The 23,029-nt window shown below is 34.0% G+C and overlaps 1 protein-coding gene across 11 annotated transcripts in view; it reads right to left on the reverse strand.

Moving 5' to 3' along the window:
- Nucleotides 1-23,029, reverse strand: part of LOC145255396 (beta-1,3-galactosyltransferase 1-like) — a 468,791-nt gene that overhangs the window by 38,832 nt on the left and 406,930 nt on the right. For 6 of the 11 annotated variants that reach the window (XM_080113955.1, XM_080113954.1, XM_080113956.1 and 3 more), the window contains one exon: nt 17,387-18,911. The exons of the other annotated variants lie outside the window; for them this stretch is intronic. In XM_080113955.1, the coding sequence (XP_079970081.1) occupies nt 17,566-18,777 (1,212 nt within the window). In that variant the 5' untranslated portion in view covers nt 18,778-18,911 and the 3' untranslated portion in view covers nt 17,387-17,565. Of the gene's footprint in view, nt 1-17,386; nt 18,912-23,029 lie in introns of those variants that run through there. 11 annotated transcript variants of the gene reach the window in all.

Raw genomic sequence — 23,029 nt, forward strand, 5'->3', positions numbered from 1 at the left:
TAAATTGGATTACTTAGGAGGACGGTTCAAGACCTTGTTTACATTGGACTTAAAGACAATCAAATTGTAGTCAGTTGGAAAGCAGGTAAATGGAAGAGAGTTCCACAGATATGCAGCTCTAAGAAAGAAGCTTTGTTCATGGAATCTACATTTAGGTTTAGGCACAGATAAAGAGTGGAGGGAATTATTGATAGTGGTTTTGGCTAGATGAGTGTTTTTCGTGAAAGTTTGATAAGGGGGGACCATAGATTGAGGGGAGGAAGGAGACAGGAAGTCATTCTTTGAGGAAACAAAATTTGGTATTTATGTAGAATAGTGACTGCGTTATTGTCAGCATATTTCAAACGGGTTACACAAGCCGATGAAATCCCAACAGTCGACAGTTGACAAACAGCATCTTTTATTCATTAAATTGTTGGGTGAAAATATACAATAATTAAAAAGCTCCCCCCTCCTCACATGGCATAATCACACTGACACACAGGTTCTCATTAGATCATCAAATTTAAGCAACATAGAACCTGGCTAGTATCAAATGGGTAACCAATTGCTAGGCGCTGTATGTAGGAGAACATCAGTGCCTACCTACAAGTGTTAGACACCAGGGTCGTTTTTTTTTATGTGGAGAAAAAGGAATAAAAATGGTCTCAGTCGTGAAAGATTTCTCCTCCACTGAGAGAGAACAAGAAATTGAAGTGCAGCATCTGAAGAACAGTTACTACACTTTGATCTTGCCCCGAAGGAAGAGTTGCAATTAGTGTTGGGACGATTCCTAATTTTTATACGATTCCGATTCCAGGAAAATATTGATTAACGATTCCGATACCAAGTACGATTCCGATTCCTAGGGAATTATTATTTTGAAATATACCAGGTAGTTTTATACTTATGGTCGGTAGTTCCCAAATATGTTCCCTAACTTTGGAAGAGATATTTTATGTCTACACCGTCGTGTTTTGGTTTAAATAAAATTATTATATAGTAAACTAAACGGAAAAATTAGCAAAATTTATTTTAGAGAAAATTTATTTTACTTAATTGGAATACAGAAAAACAAACTCAAAGAAAATAGAATTTATCCTTCAGAGAAAAAACAAATAAAATAGAATTTATATAACAGAACAAAAACAAGAAAATTAGAGAATAAATACACACGATTCATTATTTTGGTCCTCATAATTAACAGATTTAATGAATTAAATAAAAAAAATATAGCGGAAGAGAAAGAAAATATATACTAATTAAATATAAAAAAGATAAATATTTAATTTAATAATTTATAAATGAACGTGCGTAATGAAAAAAAAAACAATATACCACGTGACATGGCGCCGTAGATACAAAATAACCTTTCCAAAGTTAACGACCATATATGAGAAATACCATTAATCGAAAGTTTTTGTGTTTTATACCAAAAGGTAGGTATAGCGAAAAGTTACAATTAAAGGAATTTCAAAAACGATTTTTTGTTTGGCTATTGATAGTTGTATTTGTGACGGCAGTTCTTCAGACCTCCACAATTCACAAGGAGTAGTTAACACCTATTATTTTTTCTTATTTTTTCATTGCTTTTACACGTTGTTTCTAACGTGAAGAATAAGTTTAGCCAAACTAATTTTGAAATAGGGTATATCAAAGGAACACAAAAATGATACCACTATAAAAAACAAATGAAATACTAGATAAAATTGAGCAAACATAATTAACAAAATTACAGAAAAAGATAAAAAAAAAAATGGTGAAGTTTGTTGAGTGCAATGAATTATTGAAAGAAAATTAATTGAACTAATAGAAATGTTAAATAAAAAAATGTCACATTTCAATATTTTTTTAATAATTAAATTCTCAGGGTTGTCGAAATTAAAAATTTTTTTATTAGACTTCTTTCGAAGCTTGTTACCTTGAAAAATACATTTAAAACCCTGTTTTTTTTTGTTTTTTTTTAAAATAAATTGAAAAATAAACGCAATTAAAAAAATTTAATTGATAATTGAAACTTAAAAAAAATATTAAACATCGAAAAATTACTTATCTCACAAATTAACGTCCAATAAAGTAGATCCAGTCTTCATACAGGAATTCGGTTATAATATATATATCTTTCCCAAACTTAAAAATTAAATTTTTTTTTTTTTTTTTTTTTTTTTTTGGCGAGAGAGAGTGCTTTAAAATCGCCGGGGAGTGCCGCCATAAATTTTAAAGAAGTAAATTTTAGGAGTTTAGTGCCTTTCAAAGACGGTAATCATAATTTATTATCATTTAATTTCCTTTTTTTCCTCCCCCCGCACCTTTCCACGTGGTTCAGTAGTTAACCAGTGCTTCTATTGCTGTCAGTCAGCTATCTTTACCTAAGTTTTAATTTCTAGTTAAAAGAATTTTTCATGAATAGAATCAGCATTTTTAAAAATTATTTTTTTAGTTGTATATATTGTATTTACTCTTTGAAGTTAAGGAGGGTTAAAAAAATTGGTGACACCTATATGGTGACGTAGGAAAAAAAAAGACGCTGCGATTTCGACCCTCACTAATAAAACTGCTCTGAGTGACTAGTTGGTAATTTTTTGTTCCTTTTCTTTTTTATTTTGCTCCTCCAATTCATTTGGATGCTTCATAGTTAAATGTTTTAACATGTTGGTTGTGGTCATGTTAGATGGTTTTGTTCCTCGCGATATTTTGACAGACTTTGCAAATGGCTTTCAACTCATCATCTTCATCAACTTCAAAAAGTTTCCATGCAAAACTTTTTTTGGACTTTGGGCCATATTAGAAAATTCAGTTTCTGTAAACAAATAATTTACTATTAAATTTTGTTTTAAAGCTAGTCACTTATGTGGATAATTAATTGAAAATAATCCGCTAAAAAAGACAAAAAGAAAAAAATATAAAGGGATGGGGCGGTAAATTGTACCAACCGGTAGTTAACAAAAAAAACTTATAGAATTTAATTTTTGAAACCAATGTATAAAAGTTTACATAATGAAATGCAAATATGCATTTTCTTTTGAATTTTTTTTTGGTTGACTGTGTTCAATTCACACATGGTTGATGCGGTTCAATATTGCTAAACTATAAGTCTTAAGTAAAATTCTATTTATAAATACTTTTTAAAATGAAATTATTTAATTAATCGTAAATATTATAAATAATATTTACGATTAAAAATTGATTACAAAACCTTTTAAAAATATATATATTAATTTCTTTTTCGTTCGGAAAAAAACTGCGCAAAACACTTTTAATTTTCAATTTAAAATTCTAGAAAAAAGATTATTTTATTCTGCTTTTAATATAATCAAATTCAGGGTTTTATCTTTCTGGAGAAAAAAAAATAATGGATTTTATTTCAATGAAATTAAAAAAAAAACAAAAACTTGACTGAATTGAATTAATTACCCTTAAATTAACGAAGGGGTTATTTAATAACTTTAGGTTTGGAAGAGATAGGTATGGGGTCGATTTTTTGGAAACTTCAAAAGAAGCCGACTACTGTCAAAACTTTGCGAAATAATACAACATGATCAATTTCATTTTAGAGATATTTCGTTCAAAAGCCTTCTTTTAAAAAAAGAAAAAACAAGTATATTGTTCTATTAAACCTTTTACTGTTTAAATAATTTGACTTTGCTTGTTTTATTTTAAGAAAATATAAGTTGAAAAAGCATTTTCATTCAGTATTAGAAGATTTGTCAGTAAAAAAAAAACAGTTGCCAAAAAGATAAGCGTATTTTTTAAAATTTTTACTCGCAATGTAGAGCCCTGCATACTTCTTTTCAAGTTAACTCTTTTGTAGTTTTGATTACAATAGGTCTGAATGAATGAACCTTGTAAGGGAGGGGCACTAAGCATTGCCCTGTTAATAATGAATTTCTTTGGTTTCTTTTTATAACATGCTACATTTCTCTCTTGCGGTTAGAAATATCAGGAAATTTTTTTCTTTTTTTCAACATCAGACTAAAAGAATCGTAATGAAGGAATCGGAAAATTAAGGTATTTTTTAACGATGCGATTCCGATACCTCCCAAAATACATGATTCTTATGATTAACGATTCCGATTCCGATTAATCGTCCCACCACTAGTTGCAATAACCTAACGTCATCGTCTCCCCTAATGGAGGATATACATGCGAATGGGGACTGCTTGTGAATTTCATACTCTCATGGAACTTCTTCCTTTGGAGGAAGCCGGTTAAACATACCTCGAGTTAGTGCCACAGTTTCCAGTTTTTTTCTTCTCCCATATTAAAAAGGGCTTTCTAAATATCAGTATTTCATTATTTTGGTCTGTAAACTGGACAAATACTTTTTTTCATTTAATTTTTTTTTTTTAATGGAAATCGCCCCCAGACAAGGCATGAAACCATTTGATGTAAGGAGCTAAAAACAAATAGTACTTCAATGTCAAAAACTTGCCAAACGATAAGTGTTAGATGGAATAGATTCGGACCCAGAAAATAGTAATTCTTCACTCATTGTCAGAAACATTGTCCCTGGAATGTGAGGACAAAAGGGAAGTGAAAGTTACTGTATGATGGTGGTTTTTAATTATTTTTTTTCCTTAATTTTTTAACAGTTTTTAATTTTTCCTTAATTTTTTAACAGTTTTTAATTTTTCCTTAATTTTTTAACAGTTTTTAATTTTTCTTAATTTTTTAACAGTTTTTAATTTTTCTTAATTTTTTAACAGTTTTTAATTTTTCTTAATTTTTTAACAGTTTTTAATTTTTCTTAATTTTTTAAGTTTTTAATTTTTCTTAATTTTTAACAGTTTTTAATTTTTCTTAATTTTTAAGTTTTTAATTTTTCTTAATTTTTAACAGTTTTTAATTTTTCTTAATTTTTAAGTTTTTAATTTTTCTTAATTTTTAACAGTTTTTAATTTTTCTTAATTTTTAACAGTTTATTTTTTTTTGATTTTTAACAGTTTTTAATATTTTTTTTTCCCTTAATTTTTAACAGTTTGCTAATGTTTTAAACATTGGCTATAGTTTTCGGTAAAATAAAAAACAAATAAAGTTGTCATTCAGCATCTTTAAAATGGAACAGCATTTTAGCATGGACAAAAAAGATTTTGTTTGGCACCTTCCGTCAGTTTGTATAACTTGCCCGAAATACGCAATAGCTCTGTCCCTAGTCTGCATAAGTACCCAAAAGTCTTCTAACATCTAAAGAAGGAGAGAGGAAACAAGATAAATCGAAAAACTGCTAAAGAAATTTAAAAAATAAAAATGATAAAAATTTCTCAAATGCACATTTGATGTTAGGCTGTATAAGGGTGTGAACTTTTGTCAAGATCAGAATGTCACTTCTTTAATCAGAAGTTTTTCGATTATCGATTTTTGATACTTATCGGAGGCATTCCAATACAAAAACTTTCTAAGAACATTCCCAGACACAACTTAAATTTGAAGTCATTTTTAATTTCAGAAGAGTTTCCTATGGCTAGCTAATCTATAAATCCCGGAGATGAAAAGTGCTTTCATTGGGTAGCTGATCTGTATAAGTCTTGAACTTTGCTTTTTATCTGCAAAATTTTAAAGATCTTTTTCGTGTGGACATGAAAAATTATGTGCGGATTTTATGCACCCATTCAGGTTTCTGATTGGTTGCTAGCAGAACGTGGCTCCGTTTGATTAGTAAGTTCTTATCGCCAGTGTCTACAAGTAGAACCTTCCAATTTTCATTTACCATTTCATAATATATCAAAAATATATTGCAACAGAAACTACCTATTATACAGAGAGACAAGCATTTTCCCCTTGAGCGAACACGTACACTATTTTAGATCTACATAGATTGAGAGAGTATTGTCCGTGATAATGTGTTGGCAAAATAACGTGATAAATCCATAAAAAGGATGGATGGCTGTTGTAATAATCGCAGGGAGGGGGGGGGGAAAGAAACAGAAAATTGAAAAATGCGTGATTATTAAACTCCTGGGAGTAATCTGTAAAACAGACCTGAAAATAAAAGAGACATTAGCTTTCTGCGTTTTATAATAAAAACACTTCAGTGTTAAAAAGCATACTGTAACATGTTGAAGCATGCGCACGATTTAGCGTGTGATACAATAAGTAGACAACAAACAGATATAAATAGATGCTGTTGGATATTAGCACATGTTTTCCTTTGATTAAAAGATTTTTTTTGTCTCTCGAGTATTAAGTTTCTATTAATGTATGCGTGTTCAAAAGTGTAAAAAAACAAAAAAAAAATTAAGTGAAGAGGATCGTTATCTTTTCTAATAGCGTAGACAGAACAAGAGTTAAAGATCAGATGAAATAAAGGTTAATGTATTCCAATGAGGTTGTCAGGTTTAGTTAGATTGGTTGGTTGTTTTTGTTTTACGGCATATCAACCCTTTTTAGGCAATTTAATGCCGAATCCAGTGATTTTGAAGAAAAAGTTTTTAATGTTTTTTATTTTTTATTTTCAAGTCAGGGTCCCAACTATGGGTTAAATAGAAACTAACAGGTACTACAAATCCGGACCAGAGTGGACCTGGAAGCAATGGCAATTAAGGGGTTGCTCCACACTACCCAAAGCCCGCAAGCTGGGGCCTCACCATCGGATATAGTTTAAGGTCATATCCAGGATCGGTTAGTTGGAAATGCCCTCAATATGATAATACAATAGGATAAACAAGAGCTATTAGGCACCACCTTTTTCATAAAATTTAATTTTCGAAGTTTCTCTGGGCTATCATGGGCGAAATATATTTGTTATATCTTTTTTAAACAAATATTTGATTCGTGTTCAGAGAGGAATATTTTGTAGCATATTTTAGAATCTTTCACGAATTTCCATACAAATTTTAGTCACCTGAGGCAATAAGCACCATCTCTGAACATTAAGCAACAGGGATGTTGTACGCAATAACCACAGAAAGATCTTTAAAATGAAGGATGGCTAAGTCAAATGTTGATGCTAATGCATTGTATGTGATACCAGGAATTACAAATGCCACACTTAACCTAAAAATACCGCCATCCCCTGTACCAGCTCTGTAATACTCCTCAGGGCCAATATCCGTCGATGTTCTTGATCACGGTGTTGGTCTCTCCTGTCATGGTGTTCTTTTTACCTCTGCCTTTCACCTTTCCTCAGCCACGCCATTTGGATGATGTAGCGACATCTTTAGCAGCAAATAGCTCCATGAGTGAGTTGGACAAAGATGATGAAGTCAGTAAAGAAACAAACATATCTGAAGATAAGAGTCCTTTAGTGCGTGTGTGTGTGGGGGGGGTACAGTGAAAATACTAGAGAAGTTAGTGTGAAGGATTGGTTGGTTGTTTTTACGGCATATCAACTCTTTTCAGGTTATTTAATGCCGAATCCAGTGATTTTGAAGAATTTTTTTTTTTTATAGAATATATTTTTTTCAAGTCGGTTTCTATTTAACCCATAGTTGGGACCCTAACAGGTACTATCACTCCGGGTCAGAGTGTACCTGGGAGCAATAGCAATTAAAAGATAGCTCCACACTACCCAAAGCCCGCAAGCCGGGGCCTCACCATCGGATATAGTTTAAGGTCATATCCAGGACCTGGTGTGAAGGAAGATGTGGAGGACTGTTTGATCAGTAACACGGGCATGGGGCTGACTTTCCACAGTGACCATTTGGGCATTGAAAAGACAGATACTCGTGCAACTGAAGTTTGCTTTGACGATCTCCGGCTTCAAGTATTTATCTATATTGGTCATAAGTATCACGAAGAAGTCATTCCCCATTGATCTTCTGTGGGTTCCGGCAAACTTGATGAAGAAGCATCTAAGAAGTGATTCTCCAACCCTATCCTACATCAGCTTGATGCACTCGGCAAGCTCATCTTCATAAGCAGAGAAGTAATGACTGTTTGGTTTTGTTGGTTGATTGACATGGAATCTGCTTCTTCATAATAGCGTTATATCCCCCGAATAGCCCAATCTTCCACCCACAAATAAATTTTTAATAGGACATTAAACACCCGCGTACAAAAAGTTTTATCAGTAAATGTTGACTTATTACAGATGTCTGGTTTTATATAACTTCCTCAATAATACAAATAGGCCAAACTTCATACACGTTTCTCATTTACATCACATTGCCGCGAAGGATTTTAAACTCTTCTCCTTAAAAGAATAGAGATAGGCATTAAGCACCACCATGTTTTCAAAGATTCATATTTTTTTTAGCAAATAAATTACACTTATTACATGTGTAGTGACCGGCTAAATCAAGTCGCTCGTCATGTAATCAGAAGAATCTATTCGACCGGAATTTCTTCATTTCAGGAACAATTTGATTTTGTCACCGTTTGCACACGCAATTCTATCAGCGCATTGAGACGTAGCTGTAACGCGTTAATTTTACACACAAATCCATGAGACCATATTTTTGTCTATTCGTCTAGTCGGAACATTCTAGAAACTCGATACGAAAGGGCCGGAGCCCCCCCCCCCCGTCAAACAGCGTTTCCACAAGTCATCATCGCTCGCGGCTAACTGCCCAAAAGACGTTAAAACTGCACCGCTGAGAATACCAAGTTCAAACTGCAATGGATAGATTACTCAATCATGAAACTCACGCAAACATCAAAGAAATATTTTCCACGCAAAACTTACCTTTCTGGTATACTTTCATTCGGTGTTTCTTCATAAAATATGTTGACTATAGCGATTTCCTCAGTCACGAAAGAGTTCCAGCAAATACCCTTACAATTTCATTATTTTTTCACTTCGATTATAATTCTGAACTTTCGTCTTATAAAAATGCAGATTTTTCCGCGTTATTAATGGACTTTAATCTTTTTAATTTCGTGCTCATGGTGAGATGTCGAATATTCAAGAAAAACTTGCACATCTCCCATGTACAAAAATGACGTATTTCTGGTTAAATAAAATAAATTTTAAGTTTTAGAATTTGTTCCAGAGTTGTTGCTATTTACCGATGCCTTTTTTGGTTTTTCTTGTTAAGGAAAGGAATTCCGACCTATGCTTATCGTCACCGCCGCCATGAATTCGGTGGCCGGTCGATACCCCTTCCTTCACCATGCACACGCATTACGGTTAAGTGAATATCACCACAAAGCAATGAACATTTTAAAAGCGTACAAAAACATAAGTTGCTTATTTGCTTTTTCTTATTAGTTCCTGTGAAAATTTTGAAAAATTTTTTTATTTATAAAAGAAACAATTCGAACCCAACCCTAGAGTCTTCAGGAGTGAGCGAGTGTATTTGCTTAACGGCTTTTCAATCTCTACGGGTCATTTAATTCCAAGAAAAGTTTTGACATAGGAAGTTTTAAATTTATTAAAGAGGTTTATTTTCAGAAGCAAAAGGCTTTTAATTTTCCGAAAAGTTTGTTTTCGAATGTAAAGAGTTTGTTTTTATAGAATAGAATGTTACTAGATTAGTTTGCAGAAGTTTAATTTGTTTCTTTTAGATATTTTAAAATCTGTTGAGGCTCCACTTCCTGGAATACTTTTTCAATATTTTCCGTTCCGAAATATCTATTCTGGATGTGTTTATATCTTCTGCACTCCGTGAGTAGATGTTTTATGGTTATTTGTGGGTTGCAGAGTGGAGTATGAAGCTTACTCTGCTTTGATTAAGTAAGAATGGCTTAGTTTTGCGTGTCCAATTCTTATTCGGTTCAGTGTAATCCTTCAAGGCATTTTGCTTTTTTTTATTTTTGATTCTAGGCTCATGTTCATACAGTTTGTTTTGTGTGCATCTATTTTACTCTTTTAGCCACCTGTTTTCTATATGTTCGTTAATTTTTTCTTTTTAGGTTTGTTTCTGGAATTTTAATGTTTTTAATGGTTTGGTGTTTTGTGGCTTCTCTAGCCAGTTTATCGACCCTTTCGTTTCTCGAGATGCCAACATGGCTTGGCATCGAGGTTCTTCAGGAAATGCCACAAAAGGTTTAGTACAATATTTTAATAATAATAAAAAGAAAGAACACTAAAAAATTTCATTTTAACAGTGTAAAACTAATTCATTTTTTTTCCATACGATATTTTGGGGCATTAAAATCAGCACAAGACATTTAAGGTTACAAAAATATTATCAGAAAAACTGATATTTGGGCTTGACAATGAATTCTCTGGAAAAGCATGTGACGCTAATTGCAGAGTGAAACGTAATATTATTCAACAAACTCAACGACTTTTTAATGAAAGTTTATAATATTAGGTAAAAGTGCTCTAGCGAACCAACTAAAGACTTGCCTTTTAAAAGTTGATTTTTAGAGGTCTTCCATTTACCTAATGTCATAAACTTTGTTTCATTAAAAGTCGTCGAATTGTTTAAATGTTTTTGTAATGTTCAATGTTTTGCGCTGGCTTTAACGTCCCAAATTTTCGTATGAAATTTTTATTTATAAAGAAACAATTCGAACAATTCGAACCCAAGTTTTAAACTAAAATATATGCCTACATAATCTAAAATTTAAATCTATAATATAAATTTCACCTGTCTGTTTAAATGTATGTATGTGTGTATGTCTCGCAAAAACTTTCGACAGAGGCGACGAGTTTTCACGAGATCGGTATCATTTTGAAGCTCGACCCTCCAGACGACAAATATCGAAGAATTGCTTAAAAACATTAATTTCTTCACCCTCAACTAGGCACTTTTGTACAGGGAGTGGTCACTTTTTTAGCTGATATTTTGAAAGTTATCGCCTCTTCGATTGTCTAGAATCAATTTAAACCTGCGTCACTTCTGGTTTGGTGATGGGCGCAACAGTTTACGCGTCACTTTTTTTTTCACGTTCTTTTCCTCCTTTCCGGTACGGATTCGCGCCAGTCTGCCTAGTACGACTTTTTATTTATTTATTTTTATTTTTTTTGCGCTCGCAATCCCCCCCCTCCCAACCAACACTCATACACACACTACTCCACTTTTTTACGCATTCGTGTCACAGGTTCGTGCCTGCCTTCTATATTTTTTTTGTTTTTGCTCAGCACACACCTCCAAACACCCGGGCAACGTCGGGCACCCAGGCTAGTTTAAAATGAAGTAAAAAATAAAAAGCAGATAAAATGATTGCATGGGAAAACGTTCTAAATATAACCGTCTCCAATCTCGCTCGTTGAACATTGTGACACTTTCAGACATGATAGAAAGTTATCGCTCTCGGGATTTGTACACTACTGGCTAACTACGAGGGGCGTACAATAAGTAATGCCCCTGACCCACTTCCAGTTGTCTGATCTAGCTGAGATTTTGCATGTGCAAGGATTTATATCTCTACGGGTTATGTGGCAAATTACAGCTCTGAACTAATTGCGGTTTCTGTTTTACAGGTGTTTGAACCGAGTCAGGTGTGAAATGGAGCTTGTTGAATGTCGAGCAGTGATCCGGTTTTTGTGTTTGAAAGGACGCACACCACAGGAGACTTGATGAAATGAAAGAAACTTATGGTGATAATGCCCCATCATATGATCTTGTAAAACGCTGGCATCGTGAATTCAAACATGGCCGGAAGTCTGTGGAAACAGCTCTCAGACCTGGTCGCCCCCTTCTGCCATTGATGAGGTATTTGTCCGTCAAGTTGAGGCTGCCATTTTGGAAGATCGGCGCATTACTATTCGCCAAATAGCCCAAGATGTCAAGATTCGTACAGGATCTGTGGAAACTATCATTCATGACCATTTGCATAAGGTGTCTGCCAGATGGATTCCCAGGTTGCTCACACTATTCCAGAAGCGAGAACGCGTCGAGTGCTCGAGGATAAATTTGGAGATGTGCCAAGAAGAGGAGTCAAAGTTTTTCAAAAGACTGATTACACAGGATGAAACCTGGACCCATCATGATCCAGAGACCAAAGCCCAGTCAATGCAGTGGAAGCACTTGGACTCACTACGTCCAAAGAAGGCAAGGGTGCAGCCGTCCGCTGGCAAGGTCATGCTCACAGTATTCTGGGACCAGGACGGAGTAGTGATGACAGATATTCTGGCAAAGGGTACCACAATTACAGGAGCCTATTATGCTTCATTTTTGAGGAAATTAAGGGAAGCTATCAAACTCAAGAGGCGGGGCAAGATCAACAAAGGTACCCCCCTCCTCCTCTAGGACAACGCCCCAGTCCACAACTCGCATGTCGCCAGATCAGATCCCCATCCTCCCTACTCTCCTGACCTTGCACCCTCTGACTTTCACCTCTTCCCAGCCATGAAGTTGTTTTTGACAGGAAAGCGTTTCCCAAATGATGCAGCCTGGATTTGTGAAGTCACGTCGTGGTTGGAGGACCAAGCTGGGGTGTTCTACAAAAACGGTCTCCAGAGCTGCATCAAACGATGGGATAAATGCATAACTCTGGGTGGTTCCTATGTAAAGAAAGACTAATAACTGTGCCAAGTTTCGTTGCTCTACTGCTATGGGAAGTGGGCCAAGGGCATTACTTATTGCACACCCCTCGTAGTAGATGGTCTGTAAAAAAATAAATTAAAAAAAAAAAAACCCCGGTTTTCATCAAACGGAGATGGAAGCCGGTCATCTTTGTTAGAGCGACAATTTTATCATTCTACCATGTACATCTAAGTGATATTTTCGTACGGAATCCGAGGAATATGGTAGGAATATACAGACATTTATCCGCTAGATCTTTTGACTGAATCTAACCGTACTTTAGCAGAAAACGTAAAAATAGACTCCCCCACACACAAGAAACAAAACATTTCCTATTTCTTGTTCAAAACCTACCAAAAACCGAACAAATTTTACGAACGTCATCGATAAATCGAAAGTTTATAGAAAAGAATGGCTACTACATTAACGATTACATAATCTAATATTATGTAAAAAAAAACAAAAACAAAAAACAAAAAAAATTTAATCGAAACTTAACAGGGCTAAAACTTTCGTTTACAACCCGATACAAGAACCAGGTAGTAATTGTCACGACATTAAACTATCTTAATTGGGTAACATGTTGGCCAGGGAGAAAAAATAAAAATAAATCAAAGTTTATTGGCTTTGCAGGATTGGTCAAGGTGTAATGCATCAGTGCAATTGTGACCGGACCCCTTGATAGAGCGAACCTGACAGTAATAATTCAAGAAAAACTTGATTAGAACGAAAAAAATAAGAGTTAAATTAAACAAAGAATAAGTGAATTTACTGGAAGCCTGGAAAAATCGTGGCTTTTCTATAAAAATGCGAGCATAAAAAACAATATAGTTAAGCTTAAACATGGAAAAGAAAAAGACAAGATATTCTAGTAAAAAATATAAGTTTATAACTTAAAATAATGCAGCATAAAGAATTTTTAAAACTAATTTATAACATATAATCAATTTTTAATGCTGTAATATTTTAAATTAAGTTATAAATTTATTATATATTTTTATAAGAATATTTTGTTCTTTTCTCTTCCAGCTTTAACTAGTTTTTTTTTACTTTTCATGCTCGTATTTTTCTATTGTAATCCATGATTTTTAATAAATTGCTAAAAAAACTGAAAATGAATTTTGTATAAATACTATTTTGATTTAATAACTTTATTAGAATAATACAAGGAAGAACAATATTTTTACTTTTAAACCTTGGTAAATAATATATATCCGCTACAAGCAAAAAGTATTTGATTACCATAAAAACTTTATTTCTCATTTTAAAAAGTATTATTTTTAATGAAATACTAGCACGCCGCCCGGCGCTGTCCGGTCGTAAAATACGCTTAAATATATTTTAATATTATGCAGATTTCGTATTTATTATTATGAAGCCAATTATCTATTTATATTGCACCCAATATATAGTAGCGATTTCAAGTTTTAAAAAGAAAACTGACTTGGGTATCATAAACTCCTCTGCCAATTGTGGGTGTAAACACTTGAAATTTTAGATGTAGGTTACTTGGACATGGATCAAACTTTGATTTGAGCCCAAAGCAAATGTTAAGGTCAAAGATAAAATATTTGACTTCTGCGGTCTCTACAAAATAACTCAGCCAATTTTTGGTCTAAACTAAACATAAGGCAAGCTTTTTAATCGGTTTTTGGCCGAAAATTTGTCTGCCAAGGGGTCATAGTTCAAAAGATTTGACCTTTGCGGGCTCTAGCAAACTATTCAGCAAATTTTGGGTCAAACATTTCAAATTTTACATAAATTGTATTCAGACATGCAGCAAGTTTTTTAATCAGTTTTGAGGCGAAAAGTTGGTTGTCAAAAGATCAAAGTTGAAAGAGTTGACCTTTGCAGACTAAACTCCTCCACCAATTTCGAGTCTAAACACTTGAAATTTTAAATGTAGGTTACCTGGACAGGAGTCAAACTAATATATATATATATATATATATATATATACACACGCGCTAGTGTTGGGGGCGATTAATCGGAATCGAAAAAAAAAAAAAAAAAAATTGATAAATTTGGGGGTTCAGAATTGGTATCGAAAAAATTGGTACCTATTTTCCGATGCCAAAACGATTCTTTTGTCTTTTTTTATTTGATTTTGTATAAAGCAAAATCTTCCATTGCTGGTAATCATAAAATAAATATTTATTGATTTAAAATTACCGGTAAAGCAAAAAACTATCGATCGTCTTTCACATGTGTAATTTTATTTTACGTTTAGGGAAATATCTGCACTTTTAACTTTTTTTTTTTTTTTTTTTTTACAGAAATGAGGGAAAAAACTCTATAGTTACATATTTAGAGATTTATAAAGACTCGAAATCGGTAGTTGTACCGGAATTGGGAATTTAGTATGGAATCGGGAAAAATATTGGAATCGTCCCATCACTAATACATACACAAAGTTATGAACAGTACATAGAGCCCGTGCAAAGCCGGGCTGAACTGTTAGATACTAACATTTTGTTTGTTTATTATAGTACAATTGTGTCAGTTTTAAAAACTGATAAACAATCATTTATCAAACATTCTTGTAAATAAAAAAACAAACTATAAAAATATGAAAATTAGGGATACAAATATTTGTTTAAGTTGTGTGTATGTAGGCAACATTTTTCATTTCAGCAAAGATTGTTAAAATTATGCTTAAGTTTTTTTTTTTTTTATAATATCTACAAAAAAAAAAAAAAAAAAAAAAAATCCTCGGACCGCGACAAAGACAAATGTATGGAAAACTCGAGAAAAAATTACTTCAAAAAGGTAGTCGAGAACACATTTATAAAGTCAGACGTCATAAAAACGGATTCATACATTCAACCACCCACCCTAGTAAGCCGCCCGGCATTGCCCGGTTGCAAAATACGCTTAAATAAAATATTGCAATTTATGCAGATTTCGTATTTAATTTTACGCCTATCCTCTATTGATATTTTATTGTACCAAATATATCGTAATGATTTCAAAAATTTAAAAAAATATTACTAGTGCCATCAGTAAGAATCGAAACCAAAACATTTAGCTCTCCAGCGTTACTCTACCATGTGAGGCAAGTTCACATGGATATAAAACTTTACAAATTAATCAACTTAAACATATAAATACATATTTGCGCATGCGCAGAGCACTAAATCGATTCACGCCTGTCAAGTTTCCAATTTTGACCTGTTAGTAGCTATTTTTACTGGCTAAAAACAAAATCGAATTTGATCCACAGGTCTGAATCAAGTTTCAAGTCTGCAGATGAACCACTGTAGAGACCGTTCCGTGCGCGCACGCACGCACACACACAAAAAATGTTCACTTATATAAAAAGGTAACCTAGGTGCCCGGGTGCTTGTAGATGTGTCAAGCAAAACAAAAAAAAAGTTGTAGTAGGCAGGCAGGCTCGAACTAGTGACGCAAAGGTGGAAAAAAAGTGGAGATGTGTAAGGATGTTGGTTGAGCGAAAAAAAAAAAAAAAAAAAATTGCGAGGGGGGGGGAAAGTGGTAGTAGGCAGGCAGGCTAGTAGGAAAGTATATAAAAAAAAAAGTGATGCTTTAGCTGCTGCGCCCATCGTCAAACTGGAAGTGATGTAGGTTCAAATTAAGGTTGGACATCAAAAAGAGGCAATGACTTTCGTAAAAAGCGACCCCTCACTGTAGAAATGGGCCCAGTTGAGGGTGAAGGAATTAATGTTTTTAGCCAATTTTTCGATATTTGTCGTCCGATCTCGTGAAAATCCGTTGCCTCCATCGAAAGTTTCTGACAGACAGACAGGTGGGATTTATTTATAGATAACAGGGCTACCCGGCGTTGCTTGGAACCATATAAGCAATGAGAAAATTAAAGTGGATTTTGAACATATTTGTTATTCTTAGGATAGAGGAAGTTTTCATGCCTATCATTGGTATTTCAAGAAAAAGAATATTTTACCTAACCTAGGACGGGTATTACACATGTATGAAATAATTGTACCTTCTGTAGGATAGGTAATTTACAGCACATGAAATAATTTTACCTTCGGGAGGACATGTAATGTACAACGCATTATCCTGACAAATTCTAGTCTTCTGCTAGTATATATTTCCACCTATCTCATTACATCCCGAGCAACGCCGGGTATTCTGCTAGTATATATTTCCACCACTCTAATTTAATCCCTATAATACTTGGTCAACAAAATCCATTTTTCTACAGATCACAGGGAAGGCGAAAAGGACTTAATGACTTGCGTACCAGATTTCTACATCTCGTGCACATATTCTTACACAGTAACGACAGTCAGGCGAACAGAAACTAACTGCTACTCACAGCTATACACGCACCAACAAAAACAAGGTCAATCAACACATACGCAATGCCACGCTGCTAAATACACTAGTACGTATATTATTTACATAAGCATATTCACTATGGACATTTTGACTTCTAACTCAACTTTTTTTAAACAAGTGTTTGCACTATTAACTTTTACTAAATGAAAATATTCTTATAAAGTAATATGAAAATGTTTTATAAAATTTACTTAGCACTTGCCAACTGGTAACCCTTCTATTCTCTCAAGGTTTAATTTGCATCCATTTTTATATGCAGAAGGCCTGTATATATTTCAATTTCTTCCTAGTGTCACTAGCATTTCAAGTTATGCTTTAGCATAACTTGAAATGCCAGGAAAGAAAAAAGCATTTCATGTCCGATGAAGACTACATCGCCGAAACTGACTTATGCATTGTATTGTCTTCTTAACATAAATTTGCAGTATATTTTGCGGGATTTTGTTATTTTGTTTGTCCCCCCCCACCCCAAAGCATATTGCCATAGAAGCGTAAAAAGCTACTGTGATAGGACGTAGATTTATGATAACTACTGTTGAGGAAACAATGAGGAAAATCGAAAGGCAAGCAGGCCGAAGAAAGAAACTATTAGAACAGAAATATTTTTCATCTAGGAGCTTCAGTGAAGGGAGAAATTTTGCTGCTAGTTGAAGTACTGAAAACAAAGCCCTATAACAAGATGAAAAACGTTTACAGTATTAATTTTAAAGAGGAATTCAATGCGGATATCAATATTGTATAAATTTTATTTTTACAATAAAATGACAGTGTGTTTACACCAAAACATACATAAATATTAAATATACACATACACGCAAAAAAAAAAAAAAAAAAAAAAAAAAAAAAAAAAAGTGAGTAAAAGAACTTTATACATAAAAAAAAACTAAGGAACACAAAGATTATTTCTTTATGTAGTTCCTAGTCCAATACTATTGGATAATGCCGAGTGCTGTTTTGCCCAATCACTGAGTTTTTTCATTGTAGCGTACCAGTAGCGTTGCATACTGTCCTTGGCCCAAGAACTGGCCACTACATGAGTTATATTATTTTTATTTTCATATTCTTTCAGGGCACGGCCTTGGTCCAACGTGAAGTTACGTTGATAGTTGATGTAGTTAACGTCTTTAACACCGGACAACAACACACCAAAAATGTAAACATCATCGACGATCGTATAAGGAATGCCAAAAGAGTTTTTATACATTATGGGAATCAAATCGGCAGTGAAAATAACGGCATAACCGCTGCAAAAACGCACGGGAAAATATTTATGTCCTTTGAAGATTTCATTCGGAACGTACCATTTGCTGGAAGGGGCGCGGACGATGGGGCTTGTGCCGTTTTTCTTGAAGTGACATGCCAAAGTTTGCGGGTGTTGCCATATTTCCGATATAATCTTTTCGACCACGAGAAACATGTTCACATAGATGTCGTCGTCGGCTTTGATGATGTATTTGGCTTGGGGACAATACTGGTATATCCAACGCAGTGCACCAATACTTTTTATAGGGAGATTCTTGAAAGAGTCGATAAAGTCAAACTGAATGATGTCCTTATACATGAGGTTTTCATTACTGATTAGAAACTGCATTTCATTCCCATTATTGCTGGAACTAGACCGCCCCAAAACGAACACCGTTCTTAAGTTAATATCCGTAAAGACAGAACGGCCACTCCAGGTTTCGCGTATGGCGCTGCGCCGTGCGTAATTTTCGGGTAAGCTTTGGATATATATTAGAATGTCAACGGTGGTAGTTCCACACACGTCTTCGTTAGCAATGAGAAAGGGTCTAAAAAAACGGTGTGAAGTGTGATTTATGGATTCGTTGGGTTTGTACTTGTCGAAGCGTTTAAACCAGTTCGAAATCTGCTGGATAGTTACCTGGTCAACCGTTCCACCCGTTACATCAACAGCACTTTGTGTAGAAGGCACCAGCGCCGTGGGGAGTGGATAGATTTCTACGATTGGAACTCGCCATTGTCGAGCGTTGATCTTTTCTAGAAGTATTAAATGGCTTGGGTAGTTACGATTTCGACCGTTCATGATAATGAAACCAGGCGCGAGTAGCACAATTGCAAACGCTGTTAAGATCAAAAGTAGTTTCACAATTCTCCGCATGGTCGATTCCTTCCTGGCTCTTGGTAGAATTCACCGGGTTAGATAACAGCTACTGTATTTACCTTTGTCTTGTGGTCAGCCTTTATTTTTCATCCACTTCCGGTTAAATTAGGTCGGGAGTCATCGTGTGAAACCTGGAAGCGGAAGTGACGCATTCCAGTTAAATTTGCATATTATGGCGTTTAGGAAAAAAAAAAAAATTTAATCTGTGTTAGATCATAAAATACACAATTCTACTTTAGAAAAATAAACTTAATTATTTCGATTCTTACCACAAGAAATAATCACATTTTAGGTTGATTATTTAATAAAATGGCGAATCTTATTTGTGAAGAGCGATAATTAAAAAAACAAAAAAAAAAAAAAAAAAAAAAATTAACAGTGTCTAAATGAGTTCTCAAAAGTTTTATATGGTGTTCGGAAGATGTCCATGAAAACAAAAGAAACTTAATATGTATAATTAAAAAATAAATATTTGATTTAATGTCTATTAAAAATTAATATGTAATTAGATTATTTTAGTATAGAATATAGAATCATTAAACTTACTAATAAAGCCAACGTTGATCTTTAGAATTTGGTCCCTTTCCATTTCATAACAGGCATATTATATAACGCTACCTGTCCCTAGCTGACGTTGCCCAGGAATTTTTTAGTTGACCCAGAAATTCTTTAAAATCAGAACTAAGCGTAATATAAGACTGTTAAAATACCTAATCGATTTCGCCACATGGATTGATTGAAGACGTCTTGTCCGCTCATAATTTAAACGTTAAATTTAAGTTACTATCTTGTTTTAAACTTATTTAACCCCAAAAAAGACAGTGTCACTTGGACGTAAGGGGCAACTATTTTGGACCAAATTAACTTTTCAAGTGTAATATGAACAGACGTCTAGCTTCTCATATCCCTACATAGTGTAAGGAGTTGAGAGGCTAGATGTCCGTTCACATTACACTTGAACTTCTGCATGTCAGTACAGTCAAGGAAGCAGGGATCAAGAAGGGAATTCCGAAGTCAATCAGCTAAGGGAAGAAACTATTAAAGTAGAAAGCTTTCTAGCATCTAGGATCTCTACAGTGTAAGGGTGGAATTTTGCTGCTTGTCGAGTTAATCTAGTCAATCATTTACATCAGAGAGGTACAAGTGCTTTGAGTTTGTCGGAACATATTCCATTAAAATAACTGTAAAACAAGTACGGCGATGGGACAGAGGTTGGAATTTGGTTGGTAGTGCGGGTTGGAGACTTTTGTTTGGACCCACTCTAAGAGAAAGACTAATGGCAGATACACCAATCTAGCTGTGGCAACAATACTTTGTGCATGAGCGAAAGGTGACCTTGTAGAAGTAAAGGATACTCCTAGGTGTGAGCATCTGTTAATTATTAATTTTATAACAATGAACATTTTCAGTGTTATTACCGAAGTTACATTGAATCAACATTGAATGATTTTTGGGAGGTAGGGATGGGAAGCGATATTAAATAGCAATTTTGAAACTATGTTTTTTTTTTTTTTTTTTAGCTTAAATGATATCAAAATAAAGTACCCCGCCTCAAATATAAGAATCGATTGAGTAGCTAAAATGAGTTTAATTATATAGGGTGCTTTTGGAGGCGGCGAAATTTAAAATCGACAACTATTTTCTTTAATTGCATATTAGGCAACTGTTGTTATTCCGAGTTCAGCTTTGTTTGGCTATTCATCATGAACAGACCGATATCTAGCAACATGTGCAAATTTTGAAAAGCATTTGGAAACATTTGATGAACGAATAATTTCACGAAATAGACGATTTGAACTCATTAGATTTTATCTAAATATGCCCCGTTTATTTATCTAAATATGCCCCGTTTATTTATCTAAATATGCCCCGTTTATTTATCTAAATATGCCCCGTTTATTTATCTAAATATGCCCCGTTTATTTATCTAAATATGCCCCGTTTATTTATCTAAATATGCCCCGTTTATTTATCTAAATATGCCCCGTTTATTTATCTAAATATGCCCCGTTTATTTATCTAAATATGCCCCGTTTATTTATCTAAATATGCCCCGTTTATTTATCTAAATATGCCCCGTTTATTTATCTAAATATGCCCCGTTTATTTATCTAAATATGCCCCGTTTATTTATCTAAATATGCCCCGTTTATTTATCTAAATATGCCCCGTTTATTTATCTAAATATGCCCCGTTTATTTATCTAAATATGCCCCGTTTATTTATCTAAATATGCCCCGTTTATTTATCTAAATATGCCCCGTTTATTTATCTAAATATGCCCCGTTTATTTATCTAAATATGCCCCGTTTATTTATCTAAATATGCCCCGTTTATTTATCTAAATATGCCCCGTTTATTTATCTAAATATGCCCCGTTTATTTATCTAAATATGCCCCGTTTATTTATCTAAATATGCCCCGCTTATTTATCTAAATATGCCCCATTTATTTATCTAAATATGCCCCATTTATTTATCTAAATATGCCCCATTTATTTATCTAAATATGCCCCATTTATTTATCTAAATATGCCCCATGTTTACGTTGATAAACGAGACAATAGCTCACGTAGAAGGCAATATTCAGAGAGTTATTGCCGAAATACAGCGTAATTTAATGAGTAGAATTTGTGAAAAGTGGGCTTCTAGATTATGCCATCCATACGCCACCCACGAGGAGGCTATACATCCGGAATTTATTTAAATTACAAATACCAAACAATCTTTTGAATAAACAGTTGAATAATACAAATATTATACAAATGTTTATTCCAAAGATTAGTTTTTGGCATTTATAATTTAAATATAATTTTGGGTATGTGGCTCGTGCGTAAAGGGAAGAATATAGAAGTCCAATTATCGCAAACTATTCATTTAATTAGGTTGTATTTCGGTAACAATGCTCTAAATGTTTTCCTAGTGGTCTATTGTGTCTGGTTTATGAACGTAATAATGGTAATTTACATATTCCCAAAAGAAAAATTAATCACAAAAAGTTAGTTCTATAAAAAAAAAAAACGCTTATGAAATCAATGACGTAATCAATGTATCTATGGAGAGAAAGTTCTTTGATAGAAAGAACGTGTAAAGTTTAAAGAAAGATTCGATAAATGTAAATAAAAAATTAAGTGTATTATATTTACAAAGTACAATTATTTTATAATACTATTAACTGCTCTAAGCATTTTTATTCTTTTCATGGACATTCAGAGGAAATCATGTAAGTTACTAAGGATTCGGTTTTTAAAGCTTGTTAGTGTTTAATGAATGAAATAAAAAGGATAATGGTATCTTATGAAGGACGGGAGAAAAGTAATGCCTCCTATTTTTAATATCCTGCCCAAATAGATCAGAGAAGATTGCAAATAACACTTAACATAACTGAACTAATGCATTCATACAGCATAATGTTTAACACACCGATTCCCGTCAGATCATCGAAGTTAAGAAACAATGAGCCTGGCCAGTATCAGATGGGTGACTATTTGGGACTTCCAGGTGCTGTATGTGCTCTCCGCTTATCTCGGCCTTGTTTCCAGTCATCCTGGACTTCTAGCCACTGGACTCAAATAGTGCCGATTCAGGAGAGGTGTAGTTGGAGATTGCGCAACCATTGCCTCACAAACGCGCAGCTTCCCCTACAGGGGGTATCATTTGTCTTTAGAGACTGAACGGAGGCACCAATGCATTCACGACGTGAAAGTTTCATCTGTTGCAGATACTGACGGTGTGAGACTAAGAAAGCAACGACTGTTATGAATGTGCGTCAAAAGCAGAGATGCGTTATTGAATTCCTCCATTTATGAAGCCGATGCAATTCATGTCAGCACAGTTAGAAAGTGGGTTCGATTTCCTCAGAGTAGCAACTGAGATGCAAATGACAAAGCACGCTCCGGACTTTTATGTCAGAGGCATCAAATGACGCTGACAAAAGTGCATCGAGAATGGTGGTGAGCATGTAGAAAATTAAATTGTGGAATACAAAAGGTCGCTCGTTTTAAATGGTATCATTCCAGTCTTTGAGTTAAAAAAAATATAGGCCTTACTTTTGAGACTGCCCTCGCAGAACTAACAACAACAACAAAAAAAATGTAACAGAGGTCGCATCGGATGATGCTATTATAGCCATAGAACAGATATACACTTATAAATAAGAGGAACTTCCTGAAACAATTGTATCAACACAACAGATACTGCACCTCAACGGTAAAAAGGAAATGTCTGGAAGAATGCGACCATAATTGAAC

This window comes from Euprymna scolopes, chromosome 3 (assembly GCF_053919585.1).
Source record: "Euprymna scolopes isolate OS-2025 chromosome 3, ASM5391958v1, whole genome shotgun sequence".
In the NCBI taxonomy this organism is placed as follows: Eukaryota; Metazoa; Mollusca; class Cephalopoda; order Sepiida; family Sepiolidae; genus Euprymna; species Euprymna scolopes.